Here is a 23,174-nt window from a genome sequence, read left to right on the forward strand (position 1 = left end):
TCCCGTGAAGAATTGTACGAAAGTACACGACTTGTTATTTTGGCATGGAGGCTTCATAGCGTACCAGCCAATGATCGCCAAGGTCACACAATCAATCGTAAGACGGCAAACCAATAAAGGATCACCTCCGTATTCATACAAGCACCAAGGTATCATGCAGGAATGCGTTCATTTTTCTTGCCCAGTATGATAGCGCTCTCCGAATGCTGTTATGCTTTTCGTAGCTGCACAGTCCGCCAAAGCATCCTTGGTGAAGATGATCTCATACCCTTGTGCGAAAGCGTACGGATAGTGCTTAACTACTATGCCCGCCCTCTTCCAGCACTCCGTGGCCCTTTTGATTGGCGAAAGTGAGTGGAGAGATTGCCGAATTGCTGGCTTGCTTCCTTGGCTTGTTCGCACGGAAACCTTCTCGGTTGACAGGAGAGGATAAGAATGCCGAGTCGGATTGCCAAGCTCATCTTCCCAAACTCCCGTTCGAGGTGATAGTCCTATCTTCCTCAAAAGACTTTCCTTGGGCGTACCAGTCACCCCCTCTGTCCAGCCACTTCTCACGGACCTACAGCGGGAAGACGGATATAGCAAGCTGATGTTCAGCCTACGACTACTGCTACAGACGATCTTCCTGTAGGTATATCCTCCATATCGAATCGAAGACAATCAGGCTGTCGGCGACAATACCTACCGGAGGGGTACATGTTTTCCTTCAAATTTCTCTTGATGCCATCTATCGATGCTCAACGCGCGGAATGAGATCGGATGATCGAGAAATCAACGAGCTACATGCTACGTGCAATGTGAAACTGACCCTCGACCCAGGATTCTAGGTGTATGGCTGCAAAGATACGGCACGTCGTGACCGGAATTGTCGGAAATGCATCTTGGAGCTGGTTTCCGAGTTAACAACTCAAATTTGACCCATTTTCTGGTACTTTCGGTTCACTATTATACAAGTCCATTTGATTACCCATCATCCACCTCCAGCTTCGACTTCAAATCTGCCCCGCTGCGAACGTCCAACCTAGTGTCCGTGGACCTTCTTGACGTGCTCGACCGTCTCGCCCTGCAAGTCCTTGGGGTCGGTCTTCTTTGCGGAGGTATCGGCCTTGACGACGGCCTCGGATTCCGACTACAATGCGAATGACCGTGAGGATCGGGGTTGTTTAATTGTAAATCGGATTCGATCGATATGAGTGGTGATGCGAAGTGATGTGGAAGGTAGGTCGCCGGAACGCGATGTCATGTTGAAAGTCGGATGGACACAAGAATGTAGGACGAGTAGATTCACAGGGAAAATCAAACAGAAAGACAACGTTTGGACGAATCAGCATCCTGAATCTCCCTTTCATCATACCAAACCCTCGATCGTCGACGGTCCCCCCTCCAAGCAGACCTCTCGCTCTCATCTCATATTCTGACCGTTGACGATGACGACGCGGGGTTCGTGAGAGGACTCACAGCTAAAGCCTCGTTCCACCTAGGAGCGTCCTTGAGGGGAGACGGGTCCTGCTGGTCGGCCAAGTTCTTTTGCTTCTCGTTTTCCAGCTTGGCAGCGTCACCTCCGGCCATTTGCCTATAGGTTCGGGGTTCAAGGTGTCACAAAGAGCAGATGAGGTGTTAGTAGCCATTCAATCTAGCATGAGGATGAGTTGTTGGGAAACGGATGCGGGACTCACGATCGTTCGGGGAACGAACGGAGAGCCGAGACGTGGATCGATCGGGTCCTCAGGGCCGAAGCCTGGGCGGTGATGGGAGTTCGGAGACGGAGGGAGAACATGCTGTGATTGTTGGGTGTGCGTGTGATGTGATGTGTAGGGATTTGTGCGTTAAGATGCAACGATGTTGATGTCAGGACTATGAATATAACTTTGTAGCTTTGTAGAGTGTAGCAAGGGTAACGATGCAACCGATCGACCTTCTTGAATCGACTCGAGCTTGATTGGAGGATGACCGTAGGATATATTCGGCTCCGGATGCAAATCAGATGATGATGTCATTTCGGAATATCGGAAGCAAATTAATGCGTCATCACTGCGGTCCGGGTATACATGGGATCAGGCGCGCGCTTCTATTGTACAACCTGGTGAAACACTCCTCGGCTTCTTCCTCTATACCCTCTCCCGAAGGCTATTCAGTGCGCTCCCTTTCTTGAACCTGTAATTATAAGCACATGTTAGCTCGTGGTCTGACTCCGGCACACCCATGCGTTTCTTGCGCCTTACCATTCGACCTCGCGCGCTGTCAACGAGTGTTCAAGCTGAACGTCCAATACCTCTCCTCCTCGCTTCTCCACCCTCAACGTATGCTTAGATCCGGGTGCCAGGCCGTTCAGTCCCATCAGCTTCAATTTCGAGCCTGTGGATCATATTCAAGAAGATTCAGCTCGGCTCGATATCGTGGGATTCCGAACGCGTTACCGGACTCACTCGTAGGATCCGCATCGATCCGGTCGTAATCCCCTTTATCGACGAAGAATAACGGCAAGACGCCCTGTTTCTTCAGGTTCTATTTCCCTCACAACCAAAAAAAAACCTCTCCGTTAGATCTTGCAACACGCCTCTGGTAAAAAACAAACTGGAAAAAAAACTGACGGTCTCGTGGATCCTAGCCATACTCTTGGCGATCACGCCGAACCCGCCCATATATCTCGGAGACATCGCAGCGACCTCTCTCGAACTCCCTTCCCCGTAATTCTCTCCAGCTAGGATGATCCAGCTCTTGTTCTGGCCTCGATAAGACCTGCGTGTAGAACAAAAACGCCGGAGATGGGTCAATCGCTGTGCTTTTCCCCTGTGCGGGATGGTAGTCGGGCAGGAGATAAGACCGAGGGACGTGGGAGGGACTCACTTGGCCACATTTGGTACGGTATCCCATTCTCCCGTCATGGTATTCTTTACCCAGTTCGTCTTGTCGTTCTCGGCGTTGACCGCACCGATGAGCAGGTTTTCTGTGAGTACATTATGATCATCGCATCGCAATAACAAGATCGTCAGCAAAAACCGAGATTTTGTTGTGATAACGATGATCGCATTGTGTTGTTTTCGAGAAGCGAGGAGGAGAAGGTAGGCTCACCAGAGATGTTCTCCAGGTGTCCCCTGTATTTGTACCATGGTCCTGCTGCTGAGATATGATCCGTCGCTGAAACAACCACATAACCACAAAACGTCAGATCATACCAGAGCTTGGTGCTCAGCCCCGAACTTAATCAACTCACTGCACTTGCCCTTGACCTTGATCAACAACTCCAAATTCTTCTCATCTCCCCCTTCCCAAGCCTTGAAAGGCTGTACCAACTGGATTCTGTCCGACGCAGGATCAACATCTACGACCAGGTGCTCCCTCTCCTCAGGTCTGAGAGGCGGGCAGTAAAGCTCTAAATCCCTGACGTATTCGTTGGGAGGGAGGACGGAGCCGATGGGAGCGGAGAACCGGAAGGATGAGCCTGAGGGGGTGGAGATAGGGTCCGAGGTTGGGTCGAAGGCGAGGTTGCCAGAAAAGGCCATCGCTGTGACCAACTTTATCGATGGCGAAGCAAGGAGGGTTTGTGCGACAATCAGCTTTTCATGTTGTATTGATAGCATCAAGCGCGACTCACCTCCGGACTCGCCACGAACGAATGCGTCTTCGGATTCCCATCCTGCCTCCCTACAAAGTTCCTATTAAAGGACGACACAATCGAGTTCGGTGTGCCCTTCTTGACGTCCTCCCTCTCCCACTGGCCTACACAAGCGCCACAAGCGTTTGCTAAGATCGTCCCCCCAGCCTCCCTGAACTTGGCGAGGATCCCATCTCTTTCCAAAGTAGCTCTTATCTCCTCCGATCCCGGTGCTACCAACAACTTCGTCTGCAACGGTAGGGAAGCATCGCGAGCTTGGTCTAACAGGGACGCGGCTCGGGAGAAGTCTTCGTAAGACGAATTCGTACACGAGCCGATGAGCGCTGCGGAGATCTCTCGAGGCCAGGTCGGGTTGGTGTCGACCTCTTTTCCGAAAGTGCGGATTGGGGAAGATAGGTCCGGTGTGAATGGGCCGTTGATGTGCGGTTCCAAGTCCGACAAGTTCTGTGATTCGAGTAATTTCAGCACTGGCTCTTCAACTCGATCAACTCGAATGTATCGGCTGGAAGACTTACGATCTCGATATGGCGATCATACTCGGCCCCTTCATCCTTCCTCAAATACCCCAAAGCCCCTTCCGCAGCCTGCGCGATCCCTCCTCGCTCCGTACACCTCAAATAATCCCCCATACTCTTCGTATAAGGAAAAATGCTGCTCGTCGCCCCAACTTCGGCTCCCATGTTCCCAATTGTCGCCATCCCTGTACAACTGATCGTCTCCGTCCCGGGCCCGCAGTATTCCACCACGCTCCCTGTGCCGCCTTTGACGCTGAGGATGGAAGCTACCTTGAGGATGATATCTGCTCACCCCACACGCTGTGAGCCCCATGTTCAGCATATCGCCTCGACGGGACGTTTTACTTACCTTTCGGTGTAGACCACCCTCCCAACTTTCCCTTCAACTCGACCCCGATAACTTTGGGATGTTTGACCTCATACGTCGATCCTGCCATTACATCCACCCCTTCCATTCCACCTACACCGATTGCCAACATCCCTAATCCAGCAGCATTGGGCGTGTGAGAGTCTGTACCGATCATGAACCCTCCCGGGTATGCGTATTGCTCGCTATACGACATACCGTGGGGTGCGATTGGTATCAAAGGAAAGCAAATGAGTCGTCATTTCGTTCAGTTTCTTGGTTGTGGGAAGTGTTGACCAGTCAGAAGAATGGGAGCCTACAAGATGATCTGATGCAAGATCCCTGACCCAGGTCTCCAAAAGGCGATGCCATACTATCATCTCACCCCGAATTTAGCACTCGAATTCATGGGATAACAATCCGAGCTTTGAAAGACTACGCACCTTGGCACAAGCGCTCTCCAAGAACTTGTAAACCTCCTTGTTCACCCTCTCAGCCTCGACCATATCCACTCGATCGCCATGTTTGGCCGTGATCAGATGATCGGCATGGACAGATGTTGGAACTCGGACGGTGGAAAGCCCGGCTGATATGAATTGGAGAAGAGCCATTTGGGCGTTTGCATCTGTAGCGCGAAACGTTTCACGAGCTATCAATAAGGATGAAAATATGGAGCAAGAAACATAGCGGGATTTACCGTGCAAGGCGACTCGCTGTGTTCCGACAATATGTTATACTCGGTCAGCTATCGAAGCGAGCATGCGGAAGAGAAACGCGACCTACCTGAGGCTTGAGTTCCAGTTGAGAACTACCCCTTACGAGATCCTGTTCTGGGTTCGCCAAGTGTGCATACAAGATCTTTTCCGTCAACGTCAACGGCTTGCCGCCCAATCTGCGGGAGAATGCGGCAAGCTTGTCAGCGCTCAAGATACACCGGAAAGCGAGAACATCCACTTACCTCGACTGCACTCTTGCTAGTCTCTCTTGTAGGTCATGGTAAGACGATCGAGTGTTTGGTTCCAGAGGCGATGTCGAAAACGAGTGAGGGACGGCTGAAACGCTTGCGAAACCTCGTGTCGAAACGCGCGGGACGTAAGATCGGCTGATGTTGCGAAGCATCCTCGTCGTGTCGTGGTTGTTCCAGATTCTCAATTCACGTTCGCAACGTTGACGGGGACAATATCAATGCTCACCCTGCGGACTCATCTCTATATGTACCCTCGACCATTGGCTTTTACCTCGGCGATCGTGACCTAAGGGCAGAGTATTACCGACAAACAACGACTCGAACCCGTGTGATTGGTCGGAGAAAGCGGGTCACGCGGGGTTTAGCGGGTTAAGCAGGTTACGCCCGCAGAAGAGACACGCCATCGCACTCTGATCTTGCGAAGTTGAGCCATATACCTTAGATGGGCCAGTAGTCCAGGAAATCAAGGTGACCCTCCCGGACATATGACTGATACCGATCACAGAGGATACAATTCGATCTTCTTACGTACAACGTGATACATCACACGCATCTATAACATGTTGCTTGTGTACTAGTACAGCCGCTCGTCAATTTCTTTGACCTTCCGATAGATTCTCCTCTCGGGCGGTCCCGGTCGACGTCGCATTCGGAACCAGTGCCGAAAGACTCGCGCTCAAGTCCTCGCTCCACATACCGCTAGCCATCGACCCACTCCGTTTCCCATTCTCGTCCAGACGCATAGGAACGTCGTCCTCGCGAGTGAGCGTCAACTTGGGCGTCCGCGGTCCAGCCCCGCTCGACATTGCTGGCATGGCTATCCTCGTCTCGGCATCGAGGACCTCGGCCCAACAGCTTATTCTGCATATCTCGGTGCGCAAATGTCGGACGTTGGCAGCCGTGGGCAAGAGGGCTGTCTCGACCGCTTCCCGTGTCACCCGTTGAAAGGGCGTGAGGACGCTCAGGTTCCGTGCGATTCGCAGTTCTTCATCTAGGCTCTGGTTGAGGCTGTTCAACTTGATGCGGAAGCCAGAGACGCGTCGCTGTATGCAAGGGCTTTTAGTATCATGCCAGTATAACATTGCTTTTCACGTCGACTCACGCTCAAGTACTCCAGCCTAGATCCCGGATCTCGCACCTCAGCCGATGGCCAGGTCAACAGCGAGGACGAGGGTCTTCTGCCGTCAAACGACGCGACTGGACTCAGTTGATCAGAATATGCCGGGTCTATCGATCTGTTCTCCCCAAAGACGTCGGAAGAGGCGGATCTGACAGTGTCGTGGTTCGTCTCGGCCACGATCGAGTTGCGTTTGCTCGGTGGTGCTGAAATCTGGGGTTCTACCGGGAGCGGTGCCATCATCGGGATATCCGCCGTCTTGAATGCGCTGGCGTAGTTGATCAGGCTAATCCATTCGTTCATCTCGTATTCGTCCGCCGCTTGCAGAAGATATTGGCGGCCGTATGGCATCAGCAGTCGGAAAGCGAATTCGTGCTAAAGTCATGCCATCTTTTCAGTACGCGTTCGGTATAAGACGTATGGCGAGACTGACCTTGTCATACGATCGATCGTGAATCGCGACCGCCGAACTCAAAGAAAACACCTCGTCCGGTTTGAAGTTGTTGAATCTCGGCGACAACAAGTAGCCCGGAGTAAGCGCTCCTACGGCCGCGAGCTGTCCGATATGATCGGCCAGACTGAGCGCCCACGTGGGCTCCTTGATGAAGATGAGCTGAGAGCCAGTCAGGACCACGCTCCAGCTCTTCCACTTCCGGTTGGAAGCCTTTTTGCCCTCTTCATGCAGGTCGTCTAGTAGGCCGAGCGGACATCGACGCGTGAGTGCCTGCACAGAGATACCCATATTCGCGTATCATCGACTCACCTTTGCGGCTGAGTAGACCGACTTTGGCGACCTTAAGCCGGACTATCGGATCCTCTCGATCTACAGCTCCAAACTGCGGCGGACCTGTCGCGTTGACCAGCAATGTCGCCCCAGACTTCCGTCGGGTTCTCGGTTTAACGACTTCGATGAACGGCGCAGTAGCAAAGGCTTCCTTTGGCTGCCAAGGATCGAAGAACGGTCTCGTTCCGATGTACGATAGCGGCGTGTCTTGTGGCAGCACCGACTCGACGTCGATGCGAAGGCTCGCCAGCGAATTGGACCTAATCCAGTCGTATAGATCTGATCTCGATTTGCGGGATTGTTGTGACGACATGCCATCGGTCGTGGATGACGTCGCGCTTTTGGGTAGTTCCTCGTCTTCCACGTAGATGAAAGGCGTGAAAGAGACGTTATCATAGAAGGTCTGAGGCACAAGCCAGTTTAGTAAGTCGATCTGACGGCCTGTGTCAAAGGTCAACTGACCTCGAGAACGATCTGGGGAACCCCATCCAGGCGGGTATTTTTGACATATTCGGCCTTGCTCATCTTGCTCTTGTTGTTCGAATTGAAGACGTCGGTATGAAGCATCATCAACGAGAACGCGATGACGTAGGCGTTGTCTGGAGATGTTCGCATGGTTAGCGCAGAGATCGAGTCTGAAGGGTGTTTTCGTCGTGCGTACCAGGATCCTTGAGGAGGCCAGGGTGACATTCATCATATCGTTTCGCGAAAGCCTCCATCACACGATCGATCTGCTGTGTCTCCTTGGGCAGACTGACGCCCATCAACAGCTTTCTTAGAGCTACGTCTAGGGCGTCAGGCTCGAAGTCGAAATCGCGCATGAATATGTTCAAAGCGCCAATGTGAATGGCGTCGCCGCTAGCGAGTCAAGCAATAAAGGGCGTCAGCATGGCAAGACCCTGTCGCAAAGCTCTAAGCTTACCTGGACGCCAGAGTGAACAGGATATCTGATCTCCGAGAGGCACTCCTGACTTTAACGAGCCATGTCTCTGCGTCATCTTCTTCGCTAACAGCAGGAATGGCGTGTAGCGCGTCCCGCTTGTCGGCTGCGATGTTCAAGGCGGGTGGAGCCTTGCTCCGTCGGGCCGCCGAGGCGAGTTCTTGTCCTGACTGCGGTGACGGGAAGAAGCTGTCTCTGCTCCAAGTACTGCCGAAGAGCCCGGTAGAAAGTCTCCTCGGATTTGTTGGTCTTTGCCGGGTTGGACTGCTGAAAGGGACGGCCTGATGAACTAGCGAAGGCGGGTTTGAAAACAGTGTCGAAGAACGCTTGCGACCCGATGATCCAGACGAATGAATAGAATGTACGTCCAGCAAGTCAAGCGGCCCAAGAGACACCTTTTTCGAGGCGGAAGAGGAACCGACAGACGAGTTCATCGAGGAGGAAACGCTGGGTCGTGGCGGTTGCTCCGAGACCGAAGGAAGACCCTTTTCCCCGAAAGAGCTGGACAGGCCGGTATTCCGTCGCGAAGGCGTTCTGAAGCGATCCATTGGTCCATCGGATGCGCCATTGTTGACCGCTTCATAACTGCCTTGTCTAGATATCTTGCCGCCGCCAAACGAGCTCACTAAGGATGTGGTTGATGCGGTAGGCGATACCATCAGATTCGGCGTTGCGGGCGGGCTCATCAGCGAGCTAGCTGCCGCTGAAGCCATCGCATCTTTGAGAAGACTCCCGCTTCTTCCGCGTCGCAACGAGGGTGCAGCAACGAGAGCTCGTTTCTCCTTGAGAGCAAGGTCTGAATTGGCAGAGTTTGAGCGAGCAGCAAGGCTAGGTCTTCCACGACCGTCGAAGAGCTTGCTGAAATCCCTATCCGTGGGTTGTTTGCTCATCGGTGTCCTCGCTTCAGGAGGATGAGGCGTATCCGATTGCGCCCTCCGTCTCGCCGAGTCGACATCCAACCCGCGCCCTTGCGTCGATCCAGGATACTGGCTGGTTTCCGGGAAAGATCCATGTGGAGCGGTCTGTAATGATCGAGCTGGCATGTTTTCGCTAGTGGGCGAGTCGTACCAATTCGGGGTTGACATGCCCCCAAATTCGTCGACTGGCGTGACGGCGGCCGAAGAGCCACTCGATTGTCCGCCCATAGTAGCAAAATAGCCTAGGCTGGCCATTCGCGAAGCGTTTCCGACAGGCGTCTTACCCCCGTCCGAATTCGTTGGTGTGAATAGCGATCGGGACGTGCTGTGGTCTCGCTTCCTGCGGCGGATAGTAAGCGAGGAAGCGAGGGTAGCAGCACGAGAAGGCGTTGAAGGCCGTGGTATAGATAAAGGTTGAGCGGTTCGAGGGGGCGATCCCGTCACCGTTTCTACCGCCTGTAGCGCTGCAGCATTTGGTGGCTGCAGCTCGTCTGCCGTCTGGCGCGTCACATCGTCGAAATTCGACGCCGTCGTCTCGTTCGCATCGGCTTTAGCCTTGGGCTTGTCTTTCTCCTTGATCTTGTCCTCCTTTTTGTCCTTGCGCAAACCGAAGAATCCTGCTGCCGACCTCAGCAGACCCGCGCTCCCGCTGCGCTTCCTCTTGTGAGCAGCTTCGGCAGCGCTTGTAGCTGAAGCCGAAGTTGTCGTCGGCTCTGCCTGCTGTCGTCCAAGCATCGCGCTCGACATCGAGTCGGTGCGCGGTGGCGTAGCAGACAACATCTCCTCCACCTCCTCCTCCTTGTCCATCTCGACAGCTCTTGCAACGACCCGGGACGTAGAATCGTGCTTTTCGTCATCCGTCTCCATTTCGGTCCGTTTCCTGATATCCGAAAAGCTGCGTGCCTTTTGCAACCTCTTCTTCCCCGCTGCGAACCCCATTCCCAGGCTAGCAAACCTCCCGCTCGGCATCCCAGAGTCTGACAAGCTTCCATCAGAGACCTTTTTCGCCCCCTTGTTCTTGCGTTTATTGTCCTTTTCGAAATGGTCAGGAAGAGGCCCAGAGGCTGAACGCTGTTTCCCTGACCCGTTCGGTGCCAACATGGCTACCTCCGAGAATGTGATCGACCTAGCGCTTGTAGCCGGGGATGGAGATCGTGCCTTTGCAGCGGCGTGCGTGTCGATAGGATGTGGACTTAGTCGACCACGGCTTGCCGATTGTCTCGAGCTGTTGCTTGGGTATCGCGTCATCTGGCTGGTCGTCGAGGGAGGTGGTACCATCCCCTCTTCGTCCGTACCAGCCAGATCCAGTTCATTAGGTAACGGTCGGGCAAGAGGTACCGTCAGTCCTTCGGCTTTCGCTCGCCTGATGCTCCTCCGACGAGGTTCGGGTAACCCGTTGAGGCCTCGTATACGTTCTTCACTCGCCCTGCTCCTCCCAAGTTTCACTGATCTCGATGGCCGGACTGTATTGGACCGTTTCAACCCAGATTCCTCATCGCTCGTATCCCCCTCGGCATCGTTCCCTGCATCATCTCCACCTATCCCGGGCGTTGTTGTACCTATCATCATTGCGCCAGAGACGACCACAGCTGGAGCACTACCGCTCGCGATCCGACGCGCCTGAGTCTCTTGACCCTGATTCTGACTCTCCCGACTGTCCGCCCGATCGAGCACTTCACCCAGGCTGAACCGAGCGGCGCTATCCCTTCCGACCGTATGATATCGCTGTCGACCAGGCGATCGATCCGAGACGAGCAGGTCGTTGGCAGGGGAAGAGGGCGTGATGATGATCCCGTTCGGCATAGGGGGGAAAGACATGGTCGCCGATGAGATGGAGGAGGAGTGAGAATGCGTATGATGAGGTCGGGGTGGTCTTGCTTCCCTTTCGCGTTCTCGTTGCGACTGTACTTGCGAGGTCGAAGGACCTGCCATTTGATCGTGTTGAGGTGATGAGACGGCACGTGCGACCCGCCGCTTGATCCCATTCGAAGGAGAAAGCGGGGGAAACGGTAATCTCTGTTTGCTGGGAGGCGTTGTGGGAGGAATAGCAGGCAGGCTCTTTTCCGCAGGAATAGCTGGAAGATCCGAACTCTTCGATCCCGTCCGATGTACAGTCTCGACGTGGCCCAGGGAAGACGTCCGTCGAGGTAGAGGTCCGCGAGGCGTGGGCAACCATCCCTGATCTTCCCTCAATTGTTCCATCCCTTGCACTCCTAATTGCATCTGAAGTCCCATCCTGCCTTCGATCGACCCAGAACCAGACCCTCTTTGTTGCTGCTGTTGTTGTTGAGCTTGCAGACTCGAATCGCCATGTCCGTACGAGATAGCGGTAACGAGTGCCGGCTCGGGGCTCTCGGGTGGGGTATGAAAGTGATCCGAAGCAGACCAGGGTGGTGAGCTCGGGATAGACGTAGAGGTCGGTAGAGAAGCCAAATTCGCAGATGAATCAGAGATGGGAGTCGAATGAGAAGAGCGAAAGGAATAGGTGGAAGTGAAGAGGGAAGAAAATCTGCGGGTTGGTTTGGGCGTCTACACATAGACATCAGAATACGAAGAACAAGTCGATTGATGTGAGTGAGATCCTTGACTCTCCAGTCCAATGTAACGATACGAGCTGCTCACCTTGTTCTCATCTTCTACCACATCCCTCACGAATTCACTTCCACTCCCATTCCCAGCTTTCATCGAGGAAGACGACGAACTCGTATCCGTGCTCCGTTTCCGATCGCGTTTCCCGACGACCACAGTCGACCTTTCCTTCTCCCTTCCCTGACCTTTTTCGTCCTTGTTCGTCTTTTGCTCTTCGATAATGTCCTCATTCACCTCTTTGGCTGTATCCTCGATGCTACTGGAAACTGGGTCGATTTCACAGGTTGCTCCTCGGGGTGATCCTGTAAGTTCGCCTGTCCTCCCTTTCCTACTCTCACCCCCGACCCGGGATGCCGAGCTAGTCGTAGATCTTTCCGAGCTACCACTCTTCCTAGGGTTCGGTATAGTTGCCAAAGTCTCCTCAGGTGTATGTGTAGCTTCAGACGGTAGTATCCCAGGTCCTCCTAGTGTTCCCCCTCCTGGTACTATCTCTACTTCGGGCTCGAGCCTGATAGGCTTCCCAGCTTCATCCCCCTCATCATTCAAACGAGAACGGATATCACCATCTGCTTGTCTGACTTCCTCTTCCAGGTTCCCTGCCTTGAAATCCGTTTCTAGATTCGGACTTGAATTCGAATCTTTCCCACCCTCGAGCTGATCTGCATCGGGAATCTGGAGCGAGCCCGACCCTGTTGTCGGATCCACAAGTGGAGGATTAAAAGTCGGTGATGGTGATGGTGATGGTGGTCGTACCGTAGATTTCGGAGCGGATTTGAATGGCCGTGACAGGCCAGGGATGTGTACCATCCAGGTTTACAGCGCAGACAGTCGGTCGTCCTTTATAGTAGAAGGTATTGACTTGTCGACTTGTAACTTGTATGCTCGAAGTGTATGTGGGGAGGCCTGCCGGGTCACATTTCCTCGTCAGGCGTCTTGGTCCACGGTGTCGACTACTACTATGAACGGCGTTTTAGGTGATCGCAGGATTGGCAGCTGGCTATCTGGTCATATTCTCGTGGTGAGCGGATTATATAGCTATGAGAATGTAGGTCGGGGTATATGAAGATGGTGGTATGAACGTGATGCAAGCTCGAGGAGGTGCTGTGATCGGCGAACAGCGCGAGACACAGCCAAAATCGTGCATCACATCATACCATATCGCAGGCCAAAGAAGATCATCCCTTGTCCTTGCAAGATACATGGTACACATGCAAATGAGCGAGCTTATAGAGGCTGCAGTCTGATATCTACGAGCTCGGAATGGGTTGCGGTGGTCCGATCATACCGTATCGAACGGGGATGCGTGATTCTGATTGCTGTGACCTGAGCTGGCTGCGGGTATAACTTGGACGATAACTGTTGTGCATGTATCTGCCTCTTTGCCTACCCGGTGAACATCAGAATTCAACGAGCATACATGTTTGAGAAGACATGATCCGAGAACGCTGTTTAGCTGTTGTAGAATAGCTAGGATAGTGTCATCGATTGCCATCGAGGTTACCAAGACAATTTCATGTATTTCTCTTCGCCCGCCGGGGATGAGTGGAACTAGCAGCTAGGTAGCGCTTTTGCGCGTGGATGTCATTCAAGAGTACCTACTCACCACCTCGACCGACTCCAAGCACACCTTGCTATCATCGACCTCGGACCTATCATACTCCTCAGCCTCCAGATAGATCTTAGCACCAAGGTAGACAGTCTAGGTCCCCGAGTATTTGCACGTTGACATCTGTCCACGTTCGGATTCGAGAGAGCAACACGCAGCAAGACCGTCGACGCCGACCCAGCAAAACAACATACCACCACATCCAATCTCACAGATCACATATCAACCTATCGCACTCCACCCGCTGTCTTGCTGTGTTAAGCACGGCTCCTCAGCGTAAAGCGAGGTCCCTCAATCTCCAACGATGTCCCTCTTCGGACAATCGAAACGACCCTCCTCGTCCTCGAAATCAAACGGACGGAGGATAGGTCTCCCTCTCTCCTCGATCGACACGCACGACCACCACAATTTCCACAACAGCAACAACAACTCGGGTAACAAGTCGTTCATGTCACACAGTCGGAGAGGGAGTTTGACTTCGCCCATGGCGACGGCGAGTACGAGTTCGGGGTGGTTCACCGTGCTCTATATACCTATACCGGCGGTCTCGATATTTGGATTCGGAAGTAGACGGAATGGAGCAGGAACGACTTCTGGCTTGGGGTCTATAGGGATGGGAATGGGCATGGGCATGGGAATGAACGGAGATGGGAGGCTAGGAATCCCAAACTCTCATTCGAACGACGGCTACCTCCCCTCTTCATCTTCCTCGTCGACGGCGTACTACCCTTCCTCGGCCTCCTCGGCTTACCCTCAACAACCAAAACGACACCTCAAAGTCTACCTCCCGATCCCTCACGCGGTACTTTCGCGGATACCGTTCCTCTCCCGCCCCACTCCATTACGCCTGATCGCCCTCTTAGCTATGATCATCACGTTGGTGCTACTAGTGACGGGGCTGAAGCGGGGAAAGCTCAATTCCGGGGGAGGTGGAGGGTGGACAGAGGTCTTTGGAGGGGATGGCGAGAGGGAAGGAGGGGTATTGACGAAAGAAGAGGTAGCGAGGATCTGGGAGTGGGAGGTTGTTAGTGGACATCATCCTAGTTTGGCCGACGGTGAGTACCACGATCCCGCAGAATTGAATGAATTGCGGACGAACAGTTTCAAGGCTCGACCTTGTCGTTGTATGAGTACGGATTATATCGCAACACAGGAGTGCTGATCTCGAAAGGCCTTTGTTTGCTCCACATCACAATCACCTCATAATTCACGTATTCGTAGCACCATCAAATATACCCTTACCGGCCAACCTTGGAAACCCAGCTACTCCCCCGCACGAACACCCTCATCCTATCATCCCAGACCTCACCAACTCGAACTCGGAACCGGCTCATCCCAAGATCCTAGGGAGGGGGTTAGAACGAGATTACCTATCCATCAGCGAACCCTTACCGCCTTGGCAGACCCAGGAGGAGGAAGAGGACTCGGAACGAGGTGGAGGTGGGATAGAAGTCGGTGCTGGGCGGGAGAGTGAGGAGGAGAGGGAGAGGAGGAGAAAGAGGGACATGTTGGTCGCCATGGGGTTCCCGCCAAGACCTGTACCGGGGAGCGTGATCGATCTGGACAAGATTTTGGAGCGGTGTGATTTTCAGACTGGCAAGGTGAGTCGAGGTCGGTTGATCATCCTCAATCCTGAAAATTACACCGGACTGATCAGTGGTGAGACGTGGTGTGAATGATCTCGGACGAACAGCACGTGCGGGACTGTTTGGAGTACCTGCGGATAGGTGGGAACCTCGATCATGGACGACGACTCCGACGGACCAATTTGACGGACTATGAGCATATTTATCACGAGGACCGGTCGACGAGGCCGCCCGCACGGTACCTCGACACGGATCAACTGGCTAGAATCATGTTGCCGTCAGAGACGCTCGACGATGAAGGTCAACCGGTAAACAGGGTCGACAAGGGTCTGTCCAGGGATCCTCTGAAACTGCCCACTCCGCTGGATTCGAGCCGAGGGTTGTATGATCCGAAAGCTCCTTGCGACCCGGACCATCCGAGGATCTTTCACATGTTCTGGGCAGGGCCGTTTACGGACAAACCGTACATGGCTGTCATCTCGTTCCTCTTTACTCAGAACCTCGGACTGGACCAGGTCCCAGGGCGGAAACACGCCGAGACGAACGCTTGTCGACCGCAGTTCTGGGTCTGGATCAACCCGGGTCCGGCAGCTGCCGTGCCAAATCCTTCGGCCAAGAGGGAGATGTACGAGTCGCTCGCCGTCAACCCTTGGAGCGCACCGTTCTTGCATGCGAGGTTTCAGGACGTCGTCAAGTTCAAGATGTGGAATACGACCGAGATGATGGATGGCATAGACGAGCTGAGGGATCATTGGAGACAGATGCCGATCTTCAATTCCGGGGGAAATACTTATGGAGTGCCCGAGGCCGTCTCGACGGCCGCTCCCGAGCCGACGGGAGGCGATCAGGACGGGATGGTCGTACTCGACGGCGAGAAGCAGGGGGACATCGCCGCTATCCCGAGCCCGGCACCGATCGTCAAGAAGAAAGCCGGCGGTCTTTTCGAAAAGGTCGGGTCGACTTCTCAGAACGACTACGATCGACTGTCGGTCATCCTGTCCGACATTGCCCGCTTCATCCTCACCCATCGATACGGCGGGATCTACCTCGACGCGGACACGGTCTTTCTCAGGGACTGGGAAGAGTTGTGGAACTGGAAGGGACAGTTCGCTTATCGCTGGTCTTTTCACGACAAGTACAATACCGCCGTGCTCAAGCTGCACAAGGGTTCGGCGCTGGGCAAGTTCTTGTTCAAGGCCGCGCTGGAGAACGGGTTGGACTTCCATCCGATGACCATCTCGACCTATTTGAAAGAGGCCGGGTTGGAGAAGCTCTTGTTCAGGATCCCGGACGCCTTGTTCGACGCCGCTTGGATCAACTTTGAAGGGTATCAGAGGGACCGGCCGCCTTTTCCCTACTTTCCAGAGTGAGTCCCCCGGAGGCTGAAGTATCGACTGCTGCCGGTTCTAGTTGAATCGACGCTGATACTCGTGCCTTGATGCCTCGATCGACGCAGTTTCAGCGAATTCTTCTCGAACAACAAGTTTTCGGCCGGAGCGCCGCATCCTACGGGCTATGATGGGTTCTTTAGGGGTTCGTTTTCGTATCACTTTCACAACTTTTGGTAAGTCTCGGCGTCCAGGAGGTTTCAACCGCAGGAGAGTCCGTACGAGTACTGACAAAACTCGCGCTTCTCATGTCGTCGATCAGGTGGCTACCCTTTGACCCATCACGGAACTGGCCCGACCTGGGCAAACGCTTCCTCAAGGGCGAAAAGACCCTCCGACAAGCGGCCCGGGCGGCCAAGGTCATGGGCGATGAGGAGACGCCACGGGACGTCGATGTACGAATCAACGTGGACGATCGGGACGGGATGGACGAGGTCGGCGAGGACGAAGCGGATCTGAGTTGGAGTACGGTGTTGAAGAGGACGTTCGAGGCGTATATACGGGCCGAGAGACCGAACATGTATGGGGAATGGTTGCGGTGGTGACGAAAGTCGAGTTTTGGCAGGGGAGTTGGCATGATTCATGATGACTACTATATAGAATTGGGTTCTTGATGGGGTGGGTGGGTGAGTGGTTTTGTTTACGATGTGGTGGGTCGGGCTTCGTTGCCGACTTGTCAATCGATCGTCGAATCGGTCTGTATAATCTGCATCTCTATATGCTACTACGATGCAACTACTACTACTGTACCTACGGCCCTGAACTCGTATACGGAACCGTCTTCGCATCATATCACAAACATGGCAACTGGTGAGTCTGATTCACGTACAGGCGATTCCAGGCTGACCTCGTTGTGCGATACGCTGGTCGATGTAGACGCCAAGCTCGAAGCAGACCTTCTACAAAGCATCAGGCAAGGTGACACTGCCAAAGCCAAGCAGCATTTCAAGAGATGGCATCGAGCTCAGTTCGCAGACACGTGAGTTAAAACGGTCAAGCAGTTGCTGATAAGACCTAACTGGACTTTTATTCTGAACCCATAGGTCACTTGTTGTCACGGTCTTTCGGCTCATTCGTCTCGGATTGAGCTTCTTGATCTTTGGTGCACTCTGGTATCTTATCATCAAGCAGAAGAGGGAACAGAAAAGAGGCGATGAGCTATATGGTAAGTTCGTTCACAAGGTGGCCTTGTTGTCTTCAAGACTGATCTGTGGTCGTGGTTGCTTCGGTACCACTAGCATATTTGATTTCTGCATTTCAATTCTTCTTTTATATCATAGACCTACTCGTTGAAGCCCAAGAATATTGGTATGATCCCCGGAAGATGGACAAGGTGACTAGGACTATGGGCTATCACACTATCTTGCCATGGGCTATGTTGATGGCATTGAAGTATGGGAAGAAGGTGGTGGAAATTGTTACGGCGAAGAGCGCGGCGATGTCCGGATGAATCCCTTTGGGCCTCGTCGATTTGTCGATCTATTCTTTCATACGAGATCACCCATTGATCGTTATTGTAGAAGATCCATACTTCATTCATCACTTTCCGTCTGAACGGTCTCTTGAGCAGCTAGCAGCCTTTTGGCGAAATGGCAGTATCCTGGCACAGCCGCAACTTATAGCGTCGCGATGCGTCAATCTAGTCATCGGACGCCCGACGACTGGTTGCCTGGATATCGATTTGTCTACAAGATCAAAGAACCTCTGACCAGTACGACGGTACACCGCTCCTTGGCTATAACATACACCTATCAGGAACCTGGCATACGATCTCTCTTTCGAGCGAACCCAAGCCTGGTGTATTTGACCTTCATCGTGAGGTCGCCGTCCATCCAGGTGAGGCTACGGCAATCCTGGCAGAGATACGTGAGATAGACTCGGTGGAAAGACGGCTGATCTCTCAGAGGCCGTTGATAGGGCCCCGTCGTTGTTCACCGCCAGCACCTGATCTGGGCCTGGGAATACCTTCGTCAGATCTACTTCAAACGCCAGACGTTGATGGGCCGTTTCATGCCCGACCTCGCCCATCTCTACGACGTCCCTTGTGAACTGCCGACTGCAGAGTACATAGATGTGGTCCAGTGGGCGCACGAGGCAAGTCCCTTGGCGACCTTGTCGATATGTCCGTTAATGATTGCTAATACCGAGCTCTCCGAATCGGACACCACCTGGAGTACGTCACCTGCAGGCTCAATTCCGTTTCTGTACGTGAAGATTGCTCCCACTCGAGAGGGTCTGTCCTTGATCACTGAGACCACAGCTCTGGCTCTTCTTGATTCATATACAGACACCCTCGGATGGTACCTTGATCGACTCTCAGATTTCGAAGATCGAGGTGTAAAGCCGTTGGCGTTCGCACAGGGACGGATGGAGGCTGTCCCTGAGAACCAGAACTGGTACTTATTCAAACCTTCGAACGATCCCAAACGTTACCCCGCCTCCGTCTTTCTCTACGCTATACAAGTCTTGAGAAACAATACCGGGCTGGGCGATATTCGAGACCTCGATGTTCAAGCCAGGTTGCGGGATATGATCAACCAGTACCCAGAAGAACTCGATTACGACGTCGGCAACGAGGGCGGTCCAGTCATGAGTATCAAGCTGGACGAAGGAGCGGGTCTCTACCACGTCGATGATCCTGAAGTCAACGAATTGATCCGGGCAGGCGCCATCTCCGAGGATGTCTTTTGCCACGAACCGCTCGACCCTGATCTCCTGGTCAAGCTCGCTGCGACGGTACGTTTACAGGACATTGTGTAGAGGACGTCACGATCGGTTATGACTGAGTGACTGGGATTTGTCTTTTCTCTCTTAGGAGTCACTCCGCTTGACCCAACACGATGGTAAATCGAAACCACTGTACACAACAGGTCAGTCCAGGGGCTGTATCGAGGCCGCAAAATGCTGCGCTATTCGACTGAACGACTCTTCTTTTTCCTATCAGATTCAAAGGATCGCCGACTCCCTGATCCCGAGACATTCTTCGACCGCATTGCTCCTTCTAATTACGTTTTGACCTTGACCAACCAGCTGTCCCGAGAAAAAGAAGAGGGACGTAGAAGCACTCGTCCGGTTCCGCGCAAGATCTGAGACCAGGGTTCCGTTACGTCTGCTCGACACGGAAAAGTATCCCTGCTTCTATCAAGCAGACGATACCAAGTATGTGAGTGAGATCGCGTTGTCCAGAACGTGGGTCGGCCTCCGAACGGGGCTCATCACAAGATGCTCGAACGCAGTACAGGTGTCGACTTGATCGGCCTAGACCGTCCAGCCCTGTCCTCGGGATCTAGGCTTAAGTCGCGACGATCCCTCTTGTGATCTTCGGATCCTGTCCTCAAGAATATACTCGTACTCCCGGGCTCGTCTTTCACCACGATATCAGGGGATTCAACGAGAGAGGAAGCAGGCGAGAGGGGAAACAGGCGAGAGGTGTTCGAGTCGTTTGCTCGCCCGCATGACCGGTTTCAAGTCACAACACATGTGTTTGAGCGATGCTCTTCATCCGTCTTTGAGTAGGAGTATACGTATAAAAGAATTATAGGGGTGCAAAGTTGCTTGTAGAGGAAGGTTTCATATTGTCATGTCGCCGAACAGGTATGCTGTCAAGCCCCTCCTAGCGAGCCGAGTACTCAGAGGCGATCCGGTACCGCAACCCTCTTAATCATTTTAGAAAACATCAACCAGCAGACCGTTGCCGCAACGTACACCTTTGTCGAAAAGTACCGTTGGGAACACTCTCTGTGCTACTCGGTCCAATCGTCGACCCGGACACAAGAGGAATACACCCAAGCTAGGCGCATCAGATGGGGTTGGGAGATCTTGAGGTTTCGACACGAAGCTCCTCTCCCATTGAATTCCTCGTGCCAGATCCATCTCGTTCGGCTAGGTTTGCGGAAATTCGGCTTCATGCTACACTCGGACATACTTGAGCCATGCAGCGAACGTTTGGACTTGGCAGAGTCCCGTATATTGCGCACGAGCATAGTGGATCGAATCTAGAATGCCATAACACGTGATCGGCCCAGAATTTAAACAGATTGGATAGGCATATACCGACATGCGCTTCCTCAGTGTCGGCCCTCATTGCCGACACATCCGATGTATAGCACGCCTCTCATCAACAGCCAACTCCCGTCCAAACGTTCAGCATATTTTCGTATCTACATCTATCGCGCCAGGTCGTACAACACATTCTTCTTCCCGACCACCCAAGAACTCTCTGTCTTGCCCTATCCCTGTTCCCAAGTCACAGTCTAAGCGGACGAGACGGTCTCCCCGACAATCTTCTCCGCCTCGGGCTTCAACATTGCGCTCCCATCGTTCTCGACTTGAACATGGGCGGCGTCGATCTTGTTGCCCTCCTCGTCCTCGAACGCGCGGAGTCCTCTCAAGCCCCATCGATCGAGCATCGCCTTGTCCTCGTCCCATCCGGAACAAGGGGTCGTGAGCATCTGTTCGCCGGTAAAGATGGCGTTCTGCGAAAGGTTGGGCAGGGGCGTGAGTGATCAGTATCGAATCTCCTTCCTTGTCTTTTCGTGTAACACGAGTCGGACTCACGGCACCCGCCATAAAGGCCTGATCATTTTCCCAATAAAAAAAGCCGAACCAGTCAGTACGAATGCGAGAATATCGAAATACGAAGCTCCGCCCCAACGTGCGTGCCTTCGCGACTCACCATGGCCTGCTCGGTCTCGCTAAACGTATGCCTTCCCGCTGCCAACCGGATGATGGTCTTGGGCATGACGATCCTGGCCGTCGCGATGGTCCTGATGACCGAGTGCACGGGGACGGGCTGCAGCGTTGAAGAAAATTCGGTTTTTTAAGCGTCAGCGTCTCTCGACGGGAAGAGATACGGATGCGCTGTGCGAAACAAGGGGGGCCTCACGTCGTTCTTCTCCAGTGGAGTACCTGGGATGGGTACGAGCGTGTTGACGGGGAAAGACTCTGGATGTTCCGGCAACCTCCCCACCTCCCAGATCAACCCTACCCTATCCTCGTCCTTTTCCCCCAAACCCAAGATTCCACCGGAACAGACCTTGATCCCAGCGTCCCGCACGGCTTGGAGCGTGCTCAGACGGTCCTCGTACGAACGGGTGGTGATCACCGACGGGTAGAATTCTCGGGAAGTGTCCAGGTTGTGGTTATAAGCGGAGAGACCGGCTTCTTTGAGTCGGCGAGCTTGGTCCGGGGTCAACATGCCCAGGGTCGTGCAGACTGCTCGAGCGTGTCATGAATTCGCAGTCCAGGTTCGAAGGAATAAGAGTTTGTCCGAGAAATGATCCTCGTCAGCTACCACAAACCGAGAAAAAAAACCCCACCTCGCCGCTCCCCTCCCCTTCAGACTCGCGCAAAAACTGACCTTCCATCCCCATCCCCCTAACCTCCCTGACCATCGACAAGATCCTCTCGAACCCCCTCTCCCTCCCCTCCAAACCCCTCCAAGCTGCACCCATACAGAACCTCGTAGATCCGTTGGCTTTCGCCTTTTTAGCCTCCTCGATGACCGGGTCGAGCTTTACCAAAGGGGTGGCTTTGGTAGGTGTGCCTTTGTGGTGGGTGGATTGGGAGCAGTAGGAACAGTCTTCTAGGCATCCGCCGGCTGTGTTGTGGTTTAGGTGTTGTGCAGGTTGCGAGTCGGGAGAAAGAAAGTGGGACGTCCAGGAAGAGGGCGGTCGAAGTAAGAAGACCGGTCCGAACCGGAACAAAGAAGGCAAGATATCGAAACTGTATCAGCTCCCCGTTTCAATTCCCATGTCATTTTTCTTTTCTCTTGGAGAAGACGACGCCGGACTGACTCTTGATATTCATCAAAGTACACAATTGGATCCTAGACGGATCGTGGTGCATCCTATGGACCGATGCCTGTATTCAGTTGAGATTTCGTGTATGGTGTGGAGTTCGTGGTGATGTCGTTTTGTGCCGTGTTGTGTCATACGGGAGTTGGGAATATCAAGGTGAAGGTGGGATAGTGGACGGTAAGATAAGATGAGGTGAGGTGAGGTGGGTTTCGGGTTGAGGGTGATCCGGTTCGTGATTCATAAGTCAAGTTCCGGATCGAGGTCGAGGTCGAAGTCGTAAGCAAAACAAGTTTAATCGAATCGTCCAGAGATGAGTCCATCGACGAAGATGCAAGTCGAAAAGGTCCAAACAAAAATAAATAAAAAGCAAAACACAATTTATCAACATCACCAGTTCCCTTTCACACCCGAAACCCCCCCCCCTCCCCCCCCAAAGACATCTCTCGACTCACCGCCCTAAAAACAGTCTCCATCAAGGGCGCATCGAAGATCTCTTGAACTTCATGTCTCAACCAGTTACTCCTGACCGCTCCCAATTCCGTTTTTCGTGATTTGGCCTTGAGATTGAACCCTTGAGCCAGAGCTGCCGAAGAAGAAGAAGAAGAAGAGCCAGAGGTGGAAGTGGACGTTGATGGGTGTTCGATGGCGGTCGCCAGGCGACGGATGGGGGGGAGGGAACGTTTGGCTGCCATCGTCTACTCGCTACTCGTCTTGTTTTTGTGTATGTCTAAGGGGTAGGTTGATGAGATGAAAGGATCAACAGCTCTTTGACCTTGTTAAGCACCAACCTCACTCTCTCTCTGCTCTCTCTTATCCGAGGAATGCGGTTGGGGGAGACGGCAAGGTGGGGGAAGTGAGGGACAGCGCCGGAAGCAAATCGATCATACCGGGTCGGATGTATTTGCTATCCCGCCGTCAGCCGGAGGTTCCGGGGGCGCAGTATTGTTGTAGCGAGTCTCATGTATCTGAGTCATCGTGTAGAGGTAATTTGCATGGAGACCTGGC

The 23,174-nt window shown here is 53.4% G+C and overlaps 6 protein-coding genes across 6 annotated transcripts; 2 read left to right on the plus strand and 4 right to left on the minus strand.

Annotated features, from left to right (window-relative positions):
* Positions 1-797: 797 nt before the first annotated feature.
* HD553DRAFT_314731 (uncharacterized protein) lies at positions 798-1,936 on the minus strand. Its single transcript, XM_046180387.1, has 3 exons — positions 1,677-1,936; positions 1,459-1,573; positions 798-1,129 (listed from the first exon to the last, which is right to left on the minus strand). Exons 1-3 carry the CDS (start codon positions 1,775-1,777, stop codon positions 1,022-1,024), a joined length of 324 nt encoding a protein of 107 aa, XP_046035279.1. The 5' UTR covers positions 1,778-1,936; the 3' UTR covers positions 798-1,021.
* Positions 1,937-2,024: 88 nt separating this feature from the next.
* On the minus strand, positions 2,025-5,603 carry HD553DRAFT_358526 (putative aconitate hydratase). The gene is made up of 15 exons (XM_046183913.1): positions 5,436-5,603; positions 5,261-5,369; positions 5,175-5,190; positions 4,921-5,102; positions 4,798-4,850; positions 4,481-4,683; positions 4,132-4,415; positions 3,596-4,060; positions 3,215-3,515; positions 3,073-3,138; positions 2,848-2,947; positions 2,592-2,739; positions 2,427-2,505; positions 2,223-2,355; positions 2,025-2,154 (listed from the first exon to the last, which is right to left on the minus strand). The coding sequence occupies exons 1-15, from the start codon at positions 5,594-5,596 to the stop codon at positions 2,109-2,111; spliced, it is 2,346 nt and encodes a 781-aa protein (XP_046035280.1). The 5' UTR covers positions 5,597-5,603; the 3' UTR covers positions 2,025-2,108.
* Positions 5,604-5,918: 315 nt separating this feature from the next.
* HD553DRAFT_286574 (uncharacterized protein) lies at positions 5,919-12,817 on the minus strand. The gene is made up of 8 exons (XM_046178261.1): positions 11,825-12,817; positions 8,268-11,731; positions 8,007-8,203; positions 7,808-7,944; positions 7,325-7,748; positions 6,995-7,251; positions 6,547-6,936; positions 5,919-6,487 (listed from the first exon to the last, which is right to left on the minus strand). The coding sequence occupies exons 1-8, from the start codon at positions 12,596-12,598 to the stop codon at positions 6,035-6,037; spliced, it is 6,096 nt and encodes a 2,031-aa protein (XP_046035281.1). The 5' UTR covers positions 12,599-12,817; the 3' UTR covers positions 5,919-6,034.
* Positions 12,818-13,701: 884 nt separating this feature from the next.
* On the plus strand, positions 13,702-17,097 carry HD553DRAFT_332010 (uncharacterized protein; the record flags this gene model as incomplete). Its single annotated transcript, XM_046182046.1, has 6 exons — positions 13,702-13,963; positions 14,045-14,452; positions 14,619-14,998; positions 15,091-16,349; positions 16,440-16,547; positions 16,634-17,097. 6 exons carry the CDS (start codon positions 13,702-13,704, stop codon positions 16,914-16,916), a joined length of 2,700 nt encoding a protein of 899 aa, XP_046035282.1. The 3' UTR covers positions 16,917-17,097.
* HD553DRAFT_314738 (uncharacterized protein) lies at positions 17,098-17,917 on the plus strand. Its single transcript, XM_046180388.1, has 3 exons — positions 17,098-17,350; positions 17,415-17,536; positions 17,610-17,917. The coding sequence occupies exons 1-3, from the start codon at positions 17,172-17,174 to the stop codon at positions 17,819-17,821; spliced, it is 513 nt and encodes a 170-aa protein (XP_046035283.1). The 5' UTR covers positions 17,098-17,171; the 3' UTR covers positions 17,822-17,917.
* A 2,563-nt stretch (positions 17,918-20,480) lies between these two features.
* On the minus strand, positions 20,481-22,917 carry HD553DRAFT_298195 (putative biotin synthase). The gene is made up of 7 exons (XM_046178573.1): positions 22,622-22,917; positions 22,167-22,233; positions 21,731-21,970; positions 21,257-21,585; positions 21,047-21,163; positions 20,929-20,946; positions 20,481-20,846 (listed from the first exon to the last, which is right to left on the minus strand). Exons 1-7 carry the CDS (start codon positions 22,859-22,861, stop codon positions 20,625-20,627), a joined length of 1,233 nt encoding a protein of 410 aa, XP_046035284.1. The 5' UTR covers positions 22,862-22,917; the 3' UTR covers positions 20,481-20,624.
* Between the last annotated feature and the right edge of the window lie 257 nt (positions 22,918-23,174).

This window comes from Filobasidium floriforme, assembly GCF_021052385.1.
Source record: "Filobasidium floriforme strain CBS 6241 chromosome Unknown HD553scaffold_16, whole genome shotgun sequence".
NCBI lineage: Eukaryota > Fungi > Basidiomycota > Tremellomycetes > Filobasidiales > Filobasidiaceae > Filobasidium > Filobasidium floriforme.